A 21,905-nucleotide genomic window follows, 5' to 3' on the forward strand; every position below is an offset into this window, starting at 1 on the left:
CCCCTGGTGATCCCATTCTCTACACATTGTGAAAGAGTTACCACTAAGGTCGCCCTGTTGTGTTTTTTATGAATTCACTGCAGCACAACTGTAATTTACTGCCCCAAAAAATACCAAAAAAGGATGTTGCTTATATGCAAAGCTACAAACCCATGTGAGCGTTTTGTTCATGCTGTTATTTGCAGCTATAAGACACAATTTGCATCCCTTTCACCAAGTGTGAAGAAGACTTGTTCACTGGCTAAGGAGATGAGAGAGGCACAGTGCCACATGGCTCGCAGTTGGCTAAGTGAAGAGTGTCAGACCACTGTTGGCAGCCTCGGAGGAGGCAGCTGTCTTCCAGTCACTCCAGGAACAAAAGTTCCTCCAGATGTTCAGGCGCTTTCGAGCCAAGTCTGAATCGAAGACATTTGAATGTGAATCAGGAAACGAACTCTAATTGTCGGTAAATCGTCACACTCAGTATCAAGTATTTGCTTTCAATTTCAAATGGCTGCATTCAGGAAATTCAAATTCAGCTGCTCAGTGGAGGCTTCATAAAATGCTATTCATGCAGCTTCAAATTCAGCCTGTGCTCTATCTCTCATCTCTGTTCACATTATATATAACATGAAATCGCATTATGTCATATGAACAGACAACAGTTTGGTCTAAAGTGCAGAAAGGATCATCTGCTTACAGCACTGACAGGATGCAATGTTTGCAGGACCCAAAAAAAGATGATGGACCGTTTAATTAAATGAAACTGACTTACAGTCACTGGAAGGCAGGTAGATCAACTGAGAACCCAAGACTCCACAATAAAATATCTAAACTGACAAATAATAAATAATAGTCAGCAGAACTTGAATAGTAAAAACACAATACGGGAAAGTTGAACAGCGACCCCTCAAGACTAAAGGGAAATTTAGAGAATACATACTCAAGGGAAGCTGGCATTATTGAACACAGGTGAATCACATGAGGTGCAGACGATCACACAGAGGACAAAGACAGGAAGTAAAGCCTGACAGACACACAAGGGAAGAAGCTTCAAAACCAAACAGGAAACAAAGCACTCGGAGTGCAAACACATAACCAAACAGAGCCCAAATCCAAACACAACGACAACAAGGTAACTCTCCATGGCAGAAAACGTTCATACAACAGAAAATCAAAAGTTCACAAAGGGCAGAAACATGGCAGGAAACTCAAATGTAGTGCAAAACACTTTTTACGTCTTCATTATCTGGATTGGCTTGAGTCTAGATTTGTTCATAATTAATAATTCATGTGATTCTTTGCGTGTGTTTTAATTTCTCAGATATCTTACAGGCATTTTTTAAAATGCATACTGCTCCAGTGTGTAATGCAGATCTGAAGTGTGCATGGCGTGTTATACAATACTATTTTTTGTAATCTATTTTTTTGCACAAAAACACTCAAACTGCATTTTCCCATGATGCCCCTTGACTGCATTCAGAATGGGCACAAGCAGCACTATGCCATTCAGCCATTGGTTCTCAGTGGGTGGCAAATGTATCAGAGCTACTAAAAACTTGCGAGAGGGCTAGAGACCAACACTGAAATGAGAGTGTTCTCTGCAATACAACACAACGTGGCTTGTGGCTGTGCTGAATTTATCCACTGAGTTTAGTATCTCTTCCTCAACAGATGGATTTATTGCGACACGACTGCTGAACATTGAAGCACATTATGTTAAAAATGGGTGTTTGTTCTTCTCTTTGATTCTGATTTTCAAACCTGGCATGTACCACATATAGATGAAGACAGTGTCTTTATCTTGTATTTTCATTGAAGCGCTTCCACTAGCGTGAATGAAAGAGCGCAACAGCTTCGTATTCTGTATATCAATACATCTATATTCTATCATAACATAAACCAGTTGGGGGGCATTGAACATGACCTCAGCCAACAAAGCCAGGCCTTGAATTGGTCAGGAGAAGACAAAGCAAGACGGGGAAAAAAATGTATTAATGCTATTTTTTTTAATAGACCAAAAAAATTAAAGGGTTAATAAACAAACGGGGCATACATATAAACATCACCTTGACTATACATGGGCAAATGTAGACATATCAGTATTTGTGCATCCAAATATATACAATTACACAAATGTATATATCTAGACTTGAATTAAGTCAATTTTACAAGACCGATGTCTTATAAAATATCATTTTTGTCAGGTTACAATTCTCAAAAATTTAAAAAATACACCAAACATCAACTCAGACTCCAAATGTTCTTTAGAAGTACATTAACATGGGATGCATTTCATAGGTGCTACTGTAACAAGGGAAGCCTTTGTCTCGGTACATTGTAAATCAAACTGTATGTTTGTATCATGACGGGTGAATCATGAGCTAAAAGTGTCTGCTCAGCAGGTCATCTGTCAGGATGGCTGATGGTACCAGCTGGCCCCTTCTGGCTGCCAGGGGTACAGGCAGGTTAGAGGGTGGGCCTCCCGCAAACATGCTTCTCCTTTCTATATCAGGGGCTGGAAACGCAGCCAAGCCTCAAGTTGCGGTGGACTCGTTCTCCTGAACAACAGCATAACGGATTCAAAAAACAACAGAAGGGAAGGAGGAGCAGAGTTGCCCACGCAGCCATTCATGCCTTGGACTTTATACTGCAGGTCCTGGAGTTCAAACTGGGTCATGGATGAAATATATTCGAATCAGAGAGGATAGAAGATCAAAGGCGTGCGAGTGTGTGTGTGTGTATGTGTGTGTGTGTGTGTTAGTGTCCGTGTGTGAGGTTCATAAAAAATGATGAAAGTGTGCAGGTGATCAAAAATGTTAAGCCTCCTGGACATTATACTGGCAGGAGAAAGTGTTTATGGGTTTTACTAGATTGGCGATCAGTGAATATGTCCCCACGTAGTCCCTTTGTTAGCATGTGTGACAGAGCAATCTGGATGTGTCCTGTTCGAAACCAAGTTCACTGTCGGAGAGAAACGGTCGCTCGTAAAACATTAACGTTAATATTAAAAGTTTAGGACAAGGCAATTCTCTTCTTCTGTGAGATCTGAATACAATCTTCAATCTGCATCAACACATTGTCAGTGATGAAGAAGAAAATAAATAAATAACAACTAGTTGTAGGTGAAGCACAAATGCGACACTATATTTGCATTTTATTTCCAAATCCAATTAAGCATCAAAGTTTCTTTGTCTTTCATTATTTCTTTGGTTTATGCTCCTGAGAAGGTCTCACTTCGAGAGATGTGAAGTCATTGTTCTTTTAGTACTTTGGTTTGTTCGTGTTCATAGAAGTCAGATTGTTGAAAAATGGACATTGTAAACAACATGTGGTATTTATGTGTTTGGATTGTTTAAACAACACATTGATACATCTTTCCAATATTTGCATTATAACGAAGAGCAAAGAAAAAGGATGAGGTGAGACAGACTTATAAATAATAATAATACAAATAATAATATTATTCTTTATTCATATGCAACTCCATATCAAAACATGGCTACAAAGTGCTTCACAAATTAAAGGAAGTCAGATAAAACACAACAGATAAGACACAATAAAATTAAGTAAAAAACAGTAAAAGGATCAAATTAATTGAAACAATTTGCTAATTGCAGCACATTTCTGCATTTGCAAAATGTTGTGACATTTTGCAAACCTTTTAACCCATCTAAACTGAAGAATCGAATTCCTCCGCTCTCTACAGATACCTAATCTCAATCTAATGACCCAACGACGTTAACCTAAAACCCCATCAAGCCAAAATTACATCTTAAAATCAGAAGTCGGAGCCAAACCCAACACCTTGAAGGAGGGCATGATTAAATGTGTCTGAAAGTCAGGCTCTAATTTTGCTAAATAATTACCCGCCATGACACACATCCTGGGAGATTTAAGGGCTGGCGATTAACTTTGTGACGTGCGACTCTCGTCATTAGCTTTAGTATCCGAGGATTCTCTTCATAAATCATTTTAAGAAGATAGAATAATCAAGTCAGCCATTTTTTTGAGTATAACCATTGACAAGTGAAACAGCGTGAGTGGATCCAGGAGTTTATTTTGGCAGTGAACCTGCTCCCCAGCAGAGGCGAGGGTGAGAAGCCAAGCAGTCAGCTGCGAGGGGAGCCGGTCGGAAAATGTGGATACATCATTAATTTATCCCAGTTTACATTGTGGCAGAGAGTTCAAAGCTTACCTTTTTGTCTCTCTGTGTGTGTCCTCTGTCTTCCCCCTGGCCCTGACCGGCCAGGCGTTTTGGCTGGAGGCAGGTGGAGTAGCGGGTCAGAATGGAAGAGAAAGCAGCATGGATCCTGCCAGTCACACGGGGCCCAGAAGACTGAGTGGCCAGGTCCTGCAGGACCAACTGGCAGATGGCTGCCTCGGAATAATGACCAGGTGACATCTGCAGAGTGAACAAGCCATCGGGTTTACAGACTCACCTTGACCCACCAGGCAAGCCAAGCTGCCCGTTCTCATCCCTCTCCCGCTCCTCCTTCTGCAATCCCCTCAGGTCACGCCCACAAACCAAGAACTATAACAGAAGTTTATCGATTTACTAAGTTTCTCAACTCCCCGAAAAAGAAAAAAAGAAGAGGTGTGAGAATGTCCTGAAAAAGCATTAACAGATTTCATGTGGGTGTTTGAATTGAATTTTCTTTTATACACTAGAGATCCATTCACTGCCTCATCAATGCTGAAGGGCTGGGGGTATATTTGTCTCTGAATCATTCTTTTCTTTTCTTCACTCTTTCTCTGTTGTGATGCTAACTAAAACTAAAGATATGAAATTATTGTCTGACAAACCAGACGTTTGGGAACCAAACCCCCCCCTAGAAGCAGGAATCTGTTCAAATCTAACATAATGCTAGAAGAAATTGCTGTTTCTTTATTATTTCACCCACTATGTTGCTCTTGACAGGTGATGTTTTCTAAAGGCACAGCTTGTGCCCTGTCTAAAGACTCATACACACTGACTGGGTGATGCTGTGCACAAAGGTCAACTTTTGACAGCGCTGAGATCAGGAAAAGGTCAGAATTCCGGTGCCATTTGGAAGAGAGGCGGTGTGATACCAACCTGCCGATACAATTACAGCATGTCTTTTTCATCGGAGTGTTAACATCATACACTGTTTACTAACTAGTTTACAATGCCTGTCCGACTGCTGGCAAACCGGAGGGGATGAAGTTAAAACTTTTGAGACGGTGGTGCAGGGTTGAATGAAAATTAACTGAAGAGCGGAGCTGCAACACAATGTGAAAATGACACATTGTGTTTTCATGTTCAAGTCTGGACCAGAAAAGAAAGAAAGAAAGTCAACTTTGCATATATGATGATCCAGAAAGAGGAAGACACGGGTACAGTAAGATACTGGGTAAGACTTATACAAAGCCAAGTACACCTGGATGAATTGGATAAAATACAGAGTGACATGCGGTATAGAAATTGTTGATTTCTTCTTATAGTTTGGCAAGATGTGAAAATCCATTTAGAACCAATTACAGTCACTGTCTTAACTTGCAGAGGCAGTGGATTTTAAGAACTAGCTTAATAGAGGAGAATGAGCTGCAAGTACAATGGTCGATTATTCCAACATGCATACAAATACAATCAGGTGCTCCAGTTGAGTTAATATTAAATTAACTCAACTTGACATGAAACTGACTTCCCTGCAGACATTACATCAGTGTATTGCCTAATGTACCTCATGAGTCCTGTACAGTTGTATTTATAAGCTGTAAAGCAAGCGTCGCACTTAACAATTATATATGTGCACTTGCTTGAAATTGTTATGTTAAATGATGCATGTAGAAGGGCTAGTTCAGATCATAGACTTTAGATAAAGATGGACGACGTGTTTCCATCCACTAACTCCCACTATCCAGAAATAGAGTAAAAATATATCGGATGCAGTATCCAGGGTCCAGTTCAGAGTCCACTTCAGCTGTCAATCATGATGTTTTTATCTGTTTTAATAGCATTAATTAAGACCAAACTTACTGGAAAATTAACACTTGGACATAAATCAGTGAGATAAGAACAACCTAAAATGACAGAAAACATCTTATAGAATTTTGTATCGCATCCACGTATATAGAGACATGGTTTATGACCTATACTATAGCCAGCCACAAGGGGGTGATCAAGATGCTTTGGCTTCACTTTCAGGGAGCAGTCATGTCGTCCATCTTTACATCCAGTTTATGGTTCAGACTATAATAATGAGCCAATTGTTTCCTTTACAATCACTGGTTCAGCTGAGTTGCGATTTCTGATCATATTTATGCAGGACTGCGACATTTCCATTTTAATCTGATACTTCCTACTTGCATTCTGGTGATAATCTGGTAAATTCGTCCTGAAGACCTCATGATCTTGAAGAATCTAAACACACATGCTGCGCGAAGGCTAAATTCTTCACAGTAAACTGTTGCCTTTCAGTGTTTTCTCCTGGTTGTCGTGTGTTTGTGTGACACAGTGGATGCTCAACACATCAGCCAAGTGGTAGACAGTGAACTCAAACATGAAGTGCAAGAAGCCGTAGTCGGTCACATACATCAGCCAACTAAACCCGTCTGTGGTGTCAATGCATTCAAATGATGATGGACTGTGTGAGGTTCTCTTTGCATCAATTAAGCCCGAGCAGCCAGTCAGATACAGAGTACTCAGTAGATGCAGTACATACTGTACGTGTCATCTGCATGATAAAGAACTTGTTAAGAAAATAATTGGCTATGTAAACAGCAGTATGCAGTTAAAATAATCTTAGGTATACGATGAGTTATTGGTAACAGGAAATAATACAGAATCTTGTGCCAAGTATTTCACAGGTAGATTTTTTTTTAGATTGTGTCAGAACAACAGATGAGCTAAATCATTCGGGTGCAGTGTAATAGTTTTTCCCCAATAATCTGGTCACTCTTTATTTCTGATCCGATTTTTCTGCATGATTTAGCTGTTGAGTGATTGTTCAAATATCCACAGAGTCTAAGTTTCCATTCTCTGTCCACTCAGTCCAGAGCTTTGTTCCTCACATTGACTCTCAAACTGTGAATAAATGACTTTCACTCTCAACATCTCCCCGTCTTCTCCAAGGTTTTCTAGCTCATGCTCACTTTTTATGATGCATTCTTTTCTTGTTTAAAGCCAAAACACACTTCTGGGTGTTTCACTGACGTTAGACTCTCTTAAAAAGTGTAAGTCTCGCACAGTGCAAATAGTATTTACACATCTTAGTTCGTTGTAAGGAAGCAGTGACTCAAGCTTTTTCTGTGATTGAGACCATGGCTATATGTAAATACATATATCCAAAACATTACTCTGCCAAGACCCAAGAGTTCCCTCATGAAAGCAGATTTAGATTCATAATAAACCAATTTAAATTTAGGGTTAGGGTTATCTCACAGTGTTAAACCTTCCCTGTATCCACCCCTGCGCACAAACTAAATTGGTTCTTCCCTGACCCAAACCACATTAGTCCACAGAGTATCATAGTGATTGGTCCAGCAGTTAGTATTTGCGTAATCTTGCTAGCAAACAAACGTGGGTGAAAACATAACCCCCTAGGCAGAGGTAATACCTAGGAACAACTATGTAAGAACTGAGTCAACACCACAGCATACATCCTAGATGTATTGTAACCTCTCAACATAGGATGATATACAATCAATCTGTGACACCAGGTTTTCACTGTATATGTTTAATCACTGGGTCTTTGCCATGACAATGCATTGAGAGATTTTCTGCCTCTCCTGACCCCGCTCTGATTTTCTCATATAGGAGTTAAGCCTCAGTCGGCCACAGGCAAATAAAGCGAGGACCGGCTCTGTGCCTAACTGGATCCCATCCAGAATCATCCAAACAAAAACACTCTTCTCTCATTATCTTCTCTGCAGGGACGTGGAGAAGCAACACTCGGATCCACTGGCATGGTTAAAATCCATTTCTTTCATGTTCCACCGACCTGTTATTTCTGCCTCTCTGCAGCGTTTCTTCATGTGGCGGCCCCTTAGCAGATTCGTTTAGCCTACAACACATTTGTTTTAGTGTGATTCCAAAACAACAGGTGTGTCAGTGACAACTGTGTAGCCTACATGCACAGCAGACGGGATTAGCTGAGTTTGCTCGGGCACGCTGTAAAATGCATATGAGGAAGCCAACCTCGTTTTGTGTCACTTCAGTCCTTAAGCTGGCGAACACACACCTACCAGTTTGTTAAAGGTTATTCAGAGCGGGGAAATCGGTTCAGCACTCCAACAAACTTAGCAGGCAAATCGAGTGTGTGATTCACGCAGCAGAAATCAGATATGATTTACGATGAACCATATAATTAATCAGACATTCTGTATGCACTCTCAGTCTGAAGGTACAAGTCAGAAAATATCTTTGAGCTAGGGAAACCTGCATAAATTACAAAAGAAATACGCTTCACGCAAATCAATACCGACTGTGATTAAGAAAACCGGGCAAAATTGACAATATTGATCTGACACCTGACATCTTCCATGGGTATTTTTGGGTTACAGCTCTGGTGATATCTTAATCTCGCTGGAGATCTTCAAATGCAACAATTCATTTCTCCCTTCTCCCTTTGGAATGATGTTATTATGGTTGGGGAGATGACAGTTGTATCAATTATGCATTAGGTAAGAGTGTGTGGAAGGCATCTATGCAAATCAAGTTCGCCCCATGGGTGGCAGTGGAAATAAATGAAAAATGCTGCCTTCAAAGTGGTGAGTTCAGTTAAGTTCCTGCCAGTCAGGCTCCGGATAAATCTGTGAGGAGGAGACGCCGAAGGAGGTCTGACCCTCTCCCACTGGCTGTATCTCCATCACGGCTTTGAGACGTTCATTGATGCCACTGCAAAGGACATTTCATACATGACAGCAGGCAAAATAACTGTCCTTTGGGAAATATGCAGCGTTGAGTGAAATTCTTCCGTCGGGTTGTAAACATGTTATGACGAATTGAATGATCAGTACGAGTACTTTAATTTGTAAAATGGAAAAATCTGTTGAAAGTGAAAAATGTGACATTTTTTGAAATATTCTTTTCTTTCATTTTGGGTTTAAATTAGAAAATAAATACCACTCTCAAGTCTATGCTAAATGTGAACCAGTTAGCTTAGCATAGTATAATTGAGGTGCAAAAGAAACTTAAGATATGTCCATATCTAATATATCTCCCATCTGGCATCTCTAAAGCTCACAAATTAAAATGTCATATTTCATATGTTTAATCTGTTCAACAACATATTTACAAATGTTCAGACTTACGTGAGCTGGCCCCCATTTTTCATTCTCTGTGCTAAGCTAAGCTAATAAGATAAGCATATTTACTGACAGTCTTGGAAGCCATTTCCATCGTCTCCTTTAAAAACTGAATATGCTTATTTTCCAGAATTTTGTTGTTTAAACAAGAAAATCTCAACCTATGGTCAAGTAACTAAATCAGTAGCTCCCAAAAGCATCTCATTGTCTCATTGAGCTTAGTTTAAAGAAGGTAATAAAAGAGATGAGCAAACCACTTGATACCTAATTTGCTGAAGAAGACTGTGTTGTGATTAAAAGCTCCTGAAAATGCCAGGAAGTAGCCCTCGAGTCAAAAGCATTTTCTCGACTGTTTCAAAGGTGTTGCATGAGCCTGGGCACTTAGAGCTGTTTAACCTTGTTATGTCTGGACCTCTTAACTTTTCAGTCCTGACCAAAATGTGTGAAAGTGCCTTGAGCCACTGTCCGGGCCGATGGATCCAAATTTATTTTCTCAGTCAGACCAGTCAATGTCAACTGTAGGTGCAGTCCACTTAGATGATGACAACAGGAAAAACGTACATCATACATAATTCTTTACTGCGCCCCCTAAATCGTAGCACGAATCTAAAACTAACGGAATCAAATGTAAAGAATGAAACAAGGATATGGAGCTTAGTCCAGAGTTTAGTTTAGTTTTAAACCCTCTGTTTCCCTCCCACGTCTGTTGTTTATCAAATACACGTAGAGTTGACGTGGGAAATAAAGAAATAAGCCTGTTGAAACACATCATAACTCAAAATAACAGTTACTAATGAAACAAATCCATCTATCTATCTATATTTCTATCTGTCTATCTGTCTACGTATCTACAGTTGTGTGGTACATCCAGTAACATATTACAGCCGTATGTAATGTGTACATAGGAGTCAGATATGATTAGAGGCTGTATGTGAAGAGCAGTGTTGCAGAGGGGGGATGATGTAGTGGGATGTTCTCTCTCTTGTATCCTTCCCTGTTCCTCCAGATCCCTTTCTCCATCTAATCCTCTCACTCTTTGTCTCAAAATCTCTCCTACAATCTCTCTCCCTTCTCCCGGCCCAGCTAGCTCTCACATTATTACACCAACAGCTCCACCAACAGGTGGGTAAAGGCCCATCTCGGGTTTTCACGCCTCCATGTTTCCATCAGTCCAAGGAGCCTTCCACATTTATCCCTGAGAGTGAAATGCAACACCACACATTTTCAAGGTCCATGTTTTAAATTTTGTTTCCATGTGAACGGTTCAGGTGGGCGAGGAACTTATTTATTGTCATTCAGCACACAGCAGTGCTGATTCAACAGGGTCAGAGGATAAAAAGTGTAAGGACCCAGCCGGCTGGCGCAGAGCTGCTCTCGCCATCGCGTCTATGTAAGTCAGCCAACATGATACCAAGGAAATGCTCAGTCAATCACAGTAGGATCAGCTATACCCTCCATCGTCAAACTGCTGCATGCAGTCCTTATAAAAATAAGTGGGAGACACCATGAAAAACATCATTCCTGTGTGTTTGCAGGAACAGACACAGTTCAAATTTCTATATCCGTCCACTGGGAGGCAGAGTTGAGAAGATGTGATTTTATTTCGTGTCCTCTTCATGTGGGAACCTTTCTCATGCATTTAAACTCAACAGGAGCCAAACGCTTCAGGCAAGCTGTGGTCTGCATTCAGTCACAGCTTTATGAGAACTGCTCTCACCAGAGGATGATGTGGTTAAAGTGAGCATGACGGTGGAAACAGTACACAACAAGAAAATGTACAGACCAAAAGATTTCAGATACATGTGTATTTAAAACATTGATTTTTCTTCTTACAGCCATAGCCATTAGATATCAGGCTTAAAGACATTGCATTTTTAAGATATGTTATCACATTCAAGATGTGAGGCCAGTTGTGAAAGAAGTAATCACATCCTATAGAAAAAGTATCAATTCGCAGTTTCAAAGAACAACAAAAATACTACCAAAATTCTAAGTTCAATCAAATTATGTTTATAAAGTAATGACACCACAGTAGCAGTATGGATGAATTTTATGTTTTATTTACTGTTGTTTATTGTACGTTTGAAGAAGGAGTCACCAGTTACTTTATTTGTATTGGATTTGGCTGTAATGCTGTTTATCCCTGAAACACTTCACCTGCCCCTCAATCGGCATAATGGTGAGTAGATAATGAGATAATTTCCATTTTTTGGGTGGACTATTGCTGTAAGGCTACACATCTTAATCTGAAATGTAATTGTAAAAAATGTCCTAAATACAAGTATAACATTTTCCTCTGACGTGTATCGAAGTAGAGGAACAGAGCAGCATGAAATGGAAATGATCAGCCTGATGCAGTTGTTGAGGAAATAATTGGAGTTGGTCTAATTTGTCCTTCCTTGACTTCCAGTGTGCAGAGATTAAAAGGTTTAACTCATTTAAAAACAATTCTCTTCATTTAATAACATGTTTACATCAATACCTCCCCTGGCCTCTAGAGAGCGCTGTTGTAATTCCGGCCGGACGCAGAGGCGGAACTCGACGTGGCAAGCAAACAGTTGACTTCCTGTGTTTTGTACCGTATTGACATCCGTCTCCCGCAGTCTCACCGCCGACAAACCGGACCTGCTCGGACTCTGCTGCGGCTCTTACCTCAGCCCTCAGGCCGGTGTTGGTGCGAGCGGAGGCGACTGCTGCGGTGCATGAGGAGCGGGCGGCGCTGAGGAGCCTCGCAGCCGGGACAGGAGAGATGAAGGCTGGGCTGCTCTTGGTGGTGGTCGGGGGGCTGCTGGAGGTCTGCGGCGGCGTGTCGGCGAACAGGGGAGGCTACCCTTCATTCACAGACGAAATCCCCTTTAAAATCACCTGGCCAGACGCTGAGTTCACATTGGTATGACTCATACTTTAGTTAAAGGGAAAATGTACGTGTATGGTGATGAGGGGGGGATGTGACTATCACCTGTGCAGCAGCAGCTTCCTTTGTGTTCACAGTCTGCTTCCTCTTACTTTCACACCCTGACCGATAGTGTGCTCTTTGCATTTCAGCCTACTTCCGGTGCACTTTACCGCGAGGATAACTTTGTCATTATGACGACGACAGAGAAGGAGAAGTACAAGTGTCTGCTGCCCTCCCTGACAGGTGGAGATGAGGTGAGCAACACCAACCACAGCATCTGACACCGGTTCAGGAAACTGGTTATCTGAACCTAGATCGATGAGACTGGATGAGGAAGCACACATTTACTCCACTGTGTTCCAGAGTATACCTAATCCTCTACAGGTCTACATACTTAATAATGATATTAAATATTACAAAATACTATGAGACTCAACTATGCCTATTTGTTCCTTAAACAGCATAAGCATCAGTTATATTTCCAATTTACTTCAATTTTATTTGTATAGCACTAAATCACAACTTACATTATCTCAAGGCACTGTTCATAGTAAAGTAGAGACCGATTAGCAAATAGAGCATCAGGGATAGTGTTGCAGAATGCGGCATTGTTCTCCCCACATTAACTAGTGAAACAAAGCTTTAAAGGTTCAGTGTGTAAGATTTAGGTGAAAGGGATCTTTCGGCAGAAATTGAATTAAAAATAATCCCAGTGTTGTTTACACCGGTGTAACATCTAAACTGTACAAATTGTTATTTTCCTTACACTAGAATCGGCCCTTTATATTTTAAATATTTATATTTACAGAAGCGCCTATGTTGAACTGAAAGCTACCATAGGTTCTCTTTCATGTTTGGAAGGAGGGTGAGGTGAGGGCTTTCAGCTGCAACATGCAACTTCAACACTAGATGTCAAGATATTCTACACACTGAACCTTAAAATACTGATCAAAAAAAGACATGACTTCTTCTGAATGATGCGCCATGTTTTCATTGAATTACGCCATACAAGCCTCATGTTGTTATTTGGTCTGTGTCTATTGTGGTGTTAGGATAACAGAAAGGAGTACGCTGGGCCCAGTCCGGGTGACTTGCTGGAGCCGCTGTTCAAACGAAGCAGCTGCTCTTACAGGGTGAGACCTCCAGGTTTATTTTCCACTTTAATCTGATTTCCCTACTTCTATCAGTAGAGACACTGAAACTAAGTCTCTCTCATGACTCTTAACTCACTCTTGATCTTCTAATATTGCAGATAGAGTCGTACTGGACATATGAGGTTTGCCATGGAAAGCACATACGACAGTATCATGAAGAGAAGGAGACTGGTCAGGTCAGTGGTTTGACTCTGTAAATTAACTTTCAGATGTCAGCAATGACAAGTGTAATGAAGCTGACTAGGTGTGTTTCCACAGAAAATTAGTGTTCAAGAATACTTCCTTGGAAATCGGGCACAGAAGAGCCAGTCGACAGAGACAGGTGAGTTTCTTTGCGAGTGGAATATACTGATATATTGTGTTTATGTAATTTTAACATGTTATTGCATGTATCAGTTTTTCTTTGTTGTACTAAAGCTGGGAATTTATAGTTTCAGATAAAGTGGAAGAGGCAGAGGAGGTCAAATCAACAGCTGAAAAAGAAGTTAGTAAAATAATGACACATTTCCAACCATCCCGATTTGCTAGGCAAGTTGTCGGTTCTCACGTTTGTTGCCTCTTTTCTTTTTTTCCTCTGTCCAGGTGCCCTCTAAGAACATAGAAGGTCAGCTCACTCCCTACTTCTCGCTGGAGATGGGGAACGGGACTCCCTGCGTGTTGAAGCAGGACGAGCCTCGCTCCACGTCGGTGCTGTACGTGTGTCACCCTGAGGCCAAGCACGAGATCCTGTCTGTCGCTGAAGTCACAACCTGTGAATATGAGGTGGTGGTGTTGACACCACTGCTTTGTGCTCACCCAAAATACAGGTAGGCCTCTCAAAAAGGACTTTTGCTAAAAGAAATACGGCTCGTTGATAAAAGTATGTAAAGAATTTCTATTTGTGTAATGGATTTTTTAGTCGTCCCTGATTGTCGAGATTCTACTGAAATATACTGTCCACTAGGTGAGATTCTTGTGCATATTTCACTGTTTCCAAACTTGTGTTGTTTCCCTGGCAGGTTTAAGTCGTCGCCGGTGAACGCCATCTACTGTCAGGCTCTGGCGGGCTCCCCTATGCGACCTCAGCAGCTGGACCAGCTGGACAAGCAGCGAGAGCAGAACCTTAGACCGCCTTTCAGCGCCACCACCGAGGTCAGAGAGGTGAGCCATCAACTGAACGGTCACTGAGGGGAAAATGGATTCTGTGTGAACTCACAACCACAGGCTGTTTCATATCTTTGACGTGTTATTACAGGAGGAGGCGACGCCACCAGTGAGGGAGGAGGCCTTCACCTCCTCTCACAAACCCATCACGGTCGGAGGGCAGACTCAAGTCACTGTGGGCACCACTCACATCTCTCGATTGACAGATGACCAGCTCATCAAGGAGTTCCTCAGTGGCGTGTACTGTCTGCATGGGGTGAGCCATGTTCATCTCCAGCACAACAGTAGTTTGACATAAATTATTCATCGATAAATAATCATCTTAATGTGTGTTTCAGGGAGTAGGCTGGTGGAAATATGAATTCTGTTATGGAAGGCACGTCCATCAGTACCATGATGTAAGGGCCCTGCTTTTCTGTGTGTGTTTGTGTGGAAGCTCGGCAGATCATGTTTAAAAAAATCAAATCAAATGCACTTCCACTATAAGCTGTTAAACCTACCAGGTACTTTCTCAATCAATAGATCTGCCAATCATAGCTTAGATTGAACATTTCATCTATCAAAATGTCTGGATGTAGAGGCTTTTTTCCCAACTTTTCTACGTTTCCTTCAGCATAAAGTGCTGCTTTCATTATTTAATAATACTAAATGACTTGATGAGTCATTGTTGCAGTTCTCCTCGGCTGTCATGCATTGATTTTTGGGAGCCAATGCCCACACCGATATGAGGGATTAAAACATTTCAGAAACCAATTAATCAGTCGATATTTATGACTTAAGATGTCATCATTAAACCTTTATGACAGAAATTAAATTGAGGTTTGTTGTTTTTACAGTTTAACCATAAACTTAATTATAAAAAAAGAAAATGCTAATAAACCAAATGTTTAGAGCACGAATCAGGAAAATGTATATTGTTTTCATAAAATGTAAACTTAATATATATTACTACACATATTTTCCGCATTTTTCATTCTGTGAAATAAAAGTTTCATTTCGGTGCATATCAGCAAACTGATATGTCTGTGAAATGCTCATGTATACAATATTATCAGCCAAACGAGGAATTGGTCGGTCTCTAGTTTTTTTAATGTTTTATGCCATTTGGTCAGTGATGAGCACGTTGCTTGGTTCCTCAGGATAAAGAGCAAGGGAAGAACATTGTCGTGGTGGGGAACTGGAACGCAGAGGAACACGCCGAGTGGGCCAAGAAGAATGTTGCCAGATCCTACCAGCTCAAAGATGACGGCGTGCAGAAAGTCAAGTATGTCGTTCACACTTCTGAACTCTAACCTGGGTGCACGCTGAGATGATCTATTCATTGTTTCTGATCTGTGACAGGTTGGTGTCCCACTTCTACGGCCACGGGGATCTCTGTGATATGACGGGGAAGCCCAGGCAGGTCATCGTCAAGCTCAAGTGAGTAAACAAGTCATCTGGGAGCGTTGGGAGGGGTCGTGGCCACAACACCAGTTCAGTGGTATTGCCCGAGTTAACGCATGAGTAAGACGATACCTAAATGTCCTGTGTTGATTCACCCGTCTCACTTCTATTCCCTGCGTCAGATGCAAAGAGTCTGAGTCTCCACATGCCGTCACTGTCTATATGCTGGAGCCTCAGACTTGTCAGTACATCCTTGGGGTGAGTTCTCGATTACCCAGTTAGTCACAGTCACTGGAAAACACACACACACGTGCTTAGGTTAACGCTGAACCTATGCTCCAGTACAATCTCCTATGTACATTTTCAGAGCGTGACCAAATGTTCAGTTTTTTATCTATATGTTTTCAAGTCTGTCTATCAAGTAGTTTTTCATACACTGTAATGATTGTAATGGTAAATGAAAGGGACCAGAAGTTCCAATATCCAGCTGAACAGGCTGTAAAGGAGGTCAGCAAGGATCATTGGCTTTACATCCATTCTGACATCTCTACTATTCCCTCTAGGTCGAGTCTCCAGTCATATGCAGGATTCTGGACACTGCAGATGAATATGGACTTCTGTCGCTCTCCAGCTAAACTGACCCAACACCATGTGACAGCGACGGCACATGAAGGACAGGAAGAGGACTGACAGAGAGAGATATGCGCTTCTAAATAGGGAGGACACCCAGGTCTAAACGGAAGAGGAAGAGCGATGCCCATGACACTGCGCTGAAAGCCCAAATCAAGATCCAACCTAAGTTAAACTTGATGCAGAGGCTGGACTTCATGTAGCACAGCAGCTCGACCCCCGGCTTCACCTGCGCGATGGACAATGCTACTGTCTCAGTCCAATCCAGCAGCAGGTCCAGCTCAGACCTTTGTGGAAATACAGAGAAACGGTGCCGAGGCCTCCACTCCACAAGGCAGTGGATTCATTGCCTGTCCTTAATAGTCTATCCTTCACTTTATGTTGATTTAATAGCAAGTTAATTGAGTGATGAATCAGGGGATTCATAACTATCAGGGGAATCAACAATTATCATGGTGGTTTTATTGTCTTTGAGTTCTGTATTTGCGTGTGCGCGTTTGTGTGCTTGCTGCTAGTGTGTGTGTGTGTGTGTGTGTGCGTGCGCATTCAAGTGATTAGTGGTTTGACTGTTGCACTTTGTATTTGTAGATATGAGAGAAAGCAAGTCCTATACTGCTCTTGCTGCAGCGTGAGTTTGCTGCTGTGTTAATTTGCAGGATGAGCGATGAATAAAGTGCGTGGTTGATTTAAGTTTCGTTTCGGCTGGTAGGATGTACAGAATGTGAAAGTGTGTGTGCAAATATGAAAACACACACCGGGATCATGGTCACTGCTGTATCACAGAGATGAAAACCAATGCGTTTGAAGGAAAGAATAAAACTGAAACTTGAAACCTCATTAAGCGTCTTGAATTATAACACAATTGCAATTATTTGGCTCAACTGAAATAGCTTAGCTATAATAACTTAACTATAGCAATAGAAATTTAGATATTTATTTTGTTTTATGAAGTAACGTCGCCTTCATAAAACATGATATCTGACTAAAGGAGATCCACTAAGTCTCCACCAGGGGGTGCTGACGCTAGTATAATCACTTGTGGGAACCTTTTTTGAATTATGCATAGAAAACAACTGAGACTGTAAAAGAATCACTGCAACATAAAGTCCTATTGACATTGAGGAGTGGAACCAGAACCACTGCACTCATGGGCCTTCCCAGTCTTAATTAAAACCAATAAGAAATAGCAGACTGACTCTAAAATGAGGGTTTGTGAAACTCAAGGAAGCGTCATGTGCAACTTTGCCAAATGATGTAGTTTGATTTGGATCCGCACCAAATCGTCCACACTCATAAATATCAGTCCCTTAAACATGTCTTTTTCATTAAGCTGCATTAATTATTCCCTGAGAAATCTGTTCCACATCTTACCTGACATATACCTCATCCTTTCATCAAGTTGTCATAATCCGACCCAGAGTGTTTTGCACAATCTTGGTTACAAACAACCAAGCATACAACAAACAGGTAAAGAGATAACCTCCTTGTATGAAGTAAAAACAATATAGTGACCTATAATTAAACGTGTGTCCGTTCTGTTGGTCAGAATTATCACAGAATAGCTGTACGACAACACGTGTTTGTTGTTTTTACATTCCTAACATCATCAAACTGACAGACCCCATCAGACATGAGGTCTGAAATACTGTCAAGCAACCAGCAGCACTATCACCCCACCGACCACTGCTGCCAATTCATGTTAAAAATAAGGCTGCAACTACAGACCACTTTCATTATTAATTCATGTTATGACTTCAAATTAATTGACTGATTTGTGTAAACAAATCTGCTCAATATATTTGATGTTTACCCATAAATATTAAGTTTACAATAATATTTGAAGAAGCACCTGTGAACGTTTGAAATTGTTTCTGTCAAAACAACTATGAAGATGAACAAATGGGTTCAGCAGTTATCAGAGAAGCTTCCGATTGATTTACTGTCCTTGGGTTTATCAGCCCCCCCCCCCCCCCCCCTTTTTATCCCGTTCAAACAGTGAAAGCACAGATCTGCTGCACCTGCCAAACATTTATTGTTTTAAAAAGTGTATGAGGTTCACAAATACATTTTCTTTTTAAGAAGCAAAAAGTCCATCAAAGTGCAACCACATGCCGTCAACATCCACGTGTGGGCCTGTGCAGGGTTCTCAGCAGCCGAGACCAGCGACTTCAACCAAAGGCTCTGAAGCAGTGAGACCAGCAGCTGCAGCCGGTCGCTGCAGTGACAAACTACAGTCTCGGGTTATAGTGGCACATGCGTGCACAACGCAGCGGCAGATTTATGTGAAAATGCATGTGTTCAAGAAAAGAAGAAAGTCAATTCAGTAACATTCAATTACTTTTTATAGCAGACACTTTCATTGCAGAAATCTCTTGCATGTTTTCAAGGCAAAGCTTATGACTGGTTCTGTAAATGTTCCACTCAAGAAAACTTGACATGTACGTCCACTGTAAAAGAGAACTACAGATTAATAACGATTCCAGATACATAAATCGGATGCTGTCCATATTCCTCTTGTGATTCACATTTGATATAAAGCCAGGGTGAGATCGTCCAAACCCTTTGTTGGGCATCTCTCTGATTAGACTGAGGGAATGGGAATCTGTTGCACTGAGGTGCTCTCAAAGTCTTGTAGTGCGTCCTGGTGAGTGTGGTAGTGCATGGCTACATACGACTTGGCAAAGGCAAAAGTCTGAGAGCTGACAGGCTGCAGGCTGGTGGGGGAGCTGGGCCCTGCAGAGGGACTGCTGTTGTATATGCTGTAGTAGGGCTCGATGCGGGTGTTGATGGGTGTGGAGGTGCTCGGCGGGCGGGGTTTGCGAGTACCTGTGGCTCTTGGACTACCGCCGCAGTCCCTGGAGTGACTGGGCCCACAGGCCTGGTCCACTAGCCTCCTCTGTGGCTTGGGAGACAGCACGTAGGCCGAGTTGGTTTCATGATGGGAGGATTTATTGCGATTGACTTCCAGGCTGCCCTTCCCCATCGCATGCAGACGAGTCTTTTGCTTGCAGCAGAGAAAGCCCAGCGCCGCCCACTGGATACAGCACAGCACGCGGCGGCGGAGGCCCGCGCTGTTGCGCGAGTACACAAAGGGGTTGATGCCCGACTTGAGAAAGATGAGCACAAAACCGCACAGTTCAAACTGGTAATGTGCAAAGCTGCTTTCTGGTGACAAAACATCCTGTGCCAGTGAAACCCCCATCGGCAAGCAGCACAACAGCACAGAGAACACTATAACAACACAGGTGACCACCGCCTTGGAGTCTTTGGCTGTGGCTGTGGCCAAGTTGACCGTAGACACCAGCTGACAGCAGGTGGCTCCTACGGCAGCACCAGGGACCAGAGGGTGGCCGCTCCGGTTGGCGTACGAGTGTATCTGAACATTCTGCAGTTTGTTGTAAGTCTGGTTGCGGTACAGAGAGGGGCCTTGGACGGCACACTGCATGCTCTCGAAGCCTGCTGCAATGAGAGGCGGAGGGGGCGGAGGGCACGTGGCATCTACTGTGATGATGGGGCATTTCCTCACTTGAGCATTCTTCCTCAGGGTTTGCGCGATCATCAGATAGGATACAGACACCACAGCTACACAAAAGGCAAAGTCTGCCAGGTAGACGTACAGCACAACCCTCGCCTGTCCACCTCCCAGGCCGAAGTGGGGCAAGCAGGGCCCGTCTCTGTGCGGGTACGCTCTCATGGTCAGGAGGGCAGCCATGGTGAAGCTGGAGGTCCACAGCAGGGCGGTGAGGACCAGCGTGCGGGGGAAGGAGGCGGTGCGGTTGGGCTGCTGCCCCAAAACCATGCGCAGCCTGTGCAGGGCGATGACAGCCACCGTCTCCAGGGACATGATGATGAAGCCCGAGCTGGTCAGGTGGAAGGCAAAGCAGAAGCTCCTCGACACGCCGGCCCCGCCGCCCGCGTCCAGGAAGAGCACCAGGGCAAACATAGGAGCCGTCACGCAGCAAATAAACAGGTCGCAGAAGGACAGGTTGAGGATCATGAAGTCGAAGTTGGTGCGGAACTTGCGGAACGCCGGGTCGAAGAAGGACAGGAACACCACGAGGTTCCCGTAGGAGCCCAGGCAGAAGATGAAGACCAGGAGCAGGGAGCAGAAGGTCAGGGTGGCCGTGTGGATCACGGCCCAGCCGGACGGCGTGTGGTTGCCCAGGGTGCCATTGGCGGACGGGTGTCTCGGCACATCCACCAGGTCTGACGGCGTAACAGTGGTGTTCATTGTATTGTTGGCGGTTTATAGGAGTCCCACAGTCATCGGCTTCAACATTATTCCTTTATGTGGAAGGAGAACATGATGATCGGAGGATCTGCTGCCTCCGTCACTGATGCTGCCACCTCGGCCGAGCGCTGCAAAGGATACAGAGTCGTACATTAGCTCTTACACCGTGCAGCAGATCGTAGCTGGTCATCCGTTGAGTGCAAGCGGGTGCATATTGGAAAATAAAGCCGAGGTACACAACACAGCTTCTGTAGCTATGCACCACCGCATCTGGCCAATTATGCCTGGTACCCACCTCCCCGGCCCCCTCCTCCTTCCTCCTGCAGAAAGCCACAGGAATCATGCAACATCGCCGTGTTTTCTAAGCCATGCACACGATGGTTCCACGCGAAGGATGAAACCTACCTCCTGGGATCAGTCGTGTGTCCGTCATCGTGGTCAAAGCAGCGAAGGGATCGCACTGGGGTTTATGGGCAGCGGAGGGAGAAGCCCACATGCAGCAGCTCATCCAGAAACGCAGCGAGACAACACGTCTCCCCACATGTCAGCGTCGTTCTCACAGCACAGCCTCGAACAGATGACAGCCTCACACTCGGTCTTTTGGTTTTCTCTCCCTCTCTCGGCTGGCGGTGCGTCCGCTCGTCCACAGGAGCCGCTGGACCCGCACCGAGCAGGAGGAGGGTGAAGTCACCGCCTACGTGTGTGCGAGCGGCGGCGGCTTCGGCGCTAGAGCATCGCCGTGTGGCTTCTGACGCCTCCGCGAACACTCGGGATTTAAACGAGCGTTAAAAGGACATTTTGCCCCTCGGTTCGTTCTTCACGGTGAAACGATGAGAAACAGACCATAATCACAGCGTCTCTGTCACACGTCACACGCCGCAGCCGACCAGTTGCCTCACCATGGCAACACGAGCCACTCCAGCCTCTCTCCATCAGTCTCGATATTTCAGTTCGATAAGGAATCGAACACAAGTTCTGATATTGTTACTGTAAAGGTGGTGAGATTTAAACAGCTGAAATACACAAATATTTGCTTCTATTTTTATTATTTAGTGGATAAGAACATAAAGTATCTGTAAAATACTTTATTCTGTAATATTTAACATATATATTTAAATATACACTTAAACATTTAATATATAAATACACACACAAATACGTGTATGTGTGTGCAAGTACAAGTTTAATTTCAGATAGCTAGTTTAGCAATTTAACCTAT

General features: G+C 43.0%; 2 protein-coding genes across 3 annotated transcripts; one reads left to right on the top strand and one right to left on the bottom strand.

Annotated features, from left to right (window-relative positions):
- Positions 1-11,964: 11,964 nt before the first annotated feature.
- On the top strand, positions 11,965-17,292 carry erlec1 (endoplasmic reticulum lectin 1). 2 transcript variants are annotated; one of them, XM_053436028.1, is made up of 14 exons: positions 11,965-12,139; positions 12,295-12,399; positions 13,198-13,278; positions 13,398-13,475; positions 13,558-13,621; positions 13,737-13,783; positions 13,882-14,105; positions 14,298-14,439; positions 14,534-14,698; positions 14,781-14,840; positions 15,582-15,706; positions 15,784-15,861; positions 16,008-16,083; positions 16,389-17,292. In XM_053436028.1, the coding sequence occupies exons 1-14, from the start codon at positions 11,999-12,001 to the stop codon at positions 16,458-16,460; spliced, it is 1,458 nt and encodes a 485-aa protein (XP_053292003.1). In that variant the 5' UTR covers positions 11,965-11,998; the 3' UTR covers positions 16,461-17,292. The 2 variants fall into 2 exon arrangements, with proteins under 2 accessions (XP_053292003.1, XP_053292002.1); XM_053436027.1 differs by having other exon boundaries at positions 11,967-12,139; positions 13,731-13,783.
- Positions 17,293-19,036: 1,744 nt separating this feature from the next.
- Positions 19,037-20,686, bottom strand: gpr75 (G protein-coupled receptor 75). The gene has a single exon (XM_053436972.1). The coding sequence runs from the start codon at positions 20,684-20,686 to the stop codon at positions 19,037-19,039; it is 1,650 nt and encodes a 549-aa protein (XP_053292947.1).
- Positions 20,687-21,905: the final 1,219 nt, after the last annotated feature.

The sequence above is a fragment of the Pleuronectes platessa genome, chromosome 12 (genome assembly GCF_947347685.1).
Source record: "Pleuronectes platessa chromosome 12, fPlePla1.1, whole genome shotgun sequence".
In the NCBI taxonomy this organism is placed as follows: domain Eukaryota; kingdom Metazoa; phylum Chordata; class Actinopteri; order Pleuronectiformes; family Pleuronectidae; genus Pleuronectes; species Pleuronectes platessa.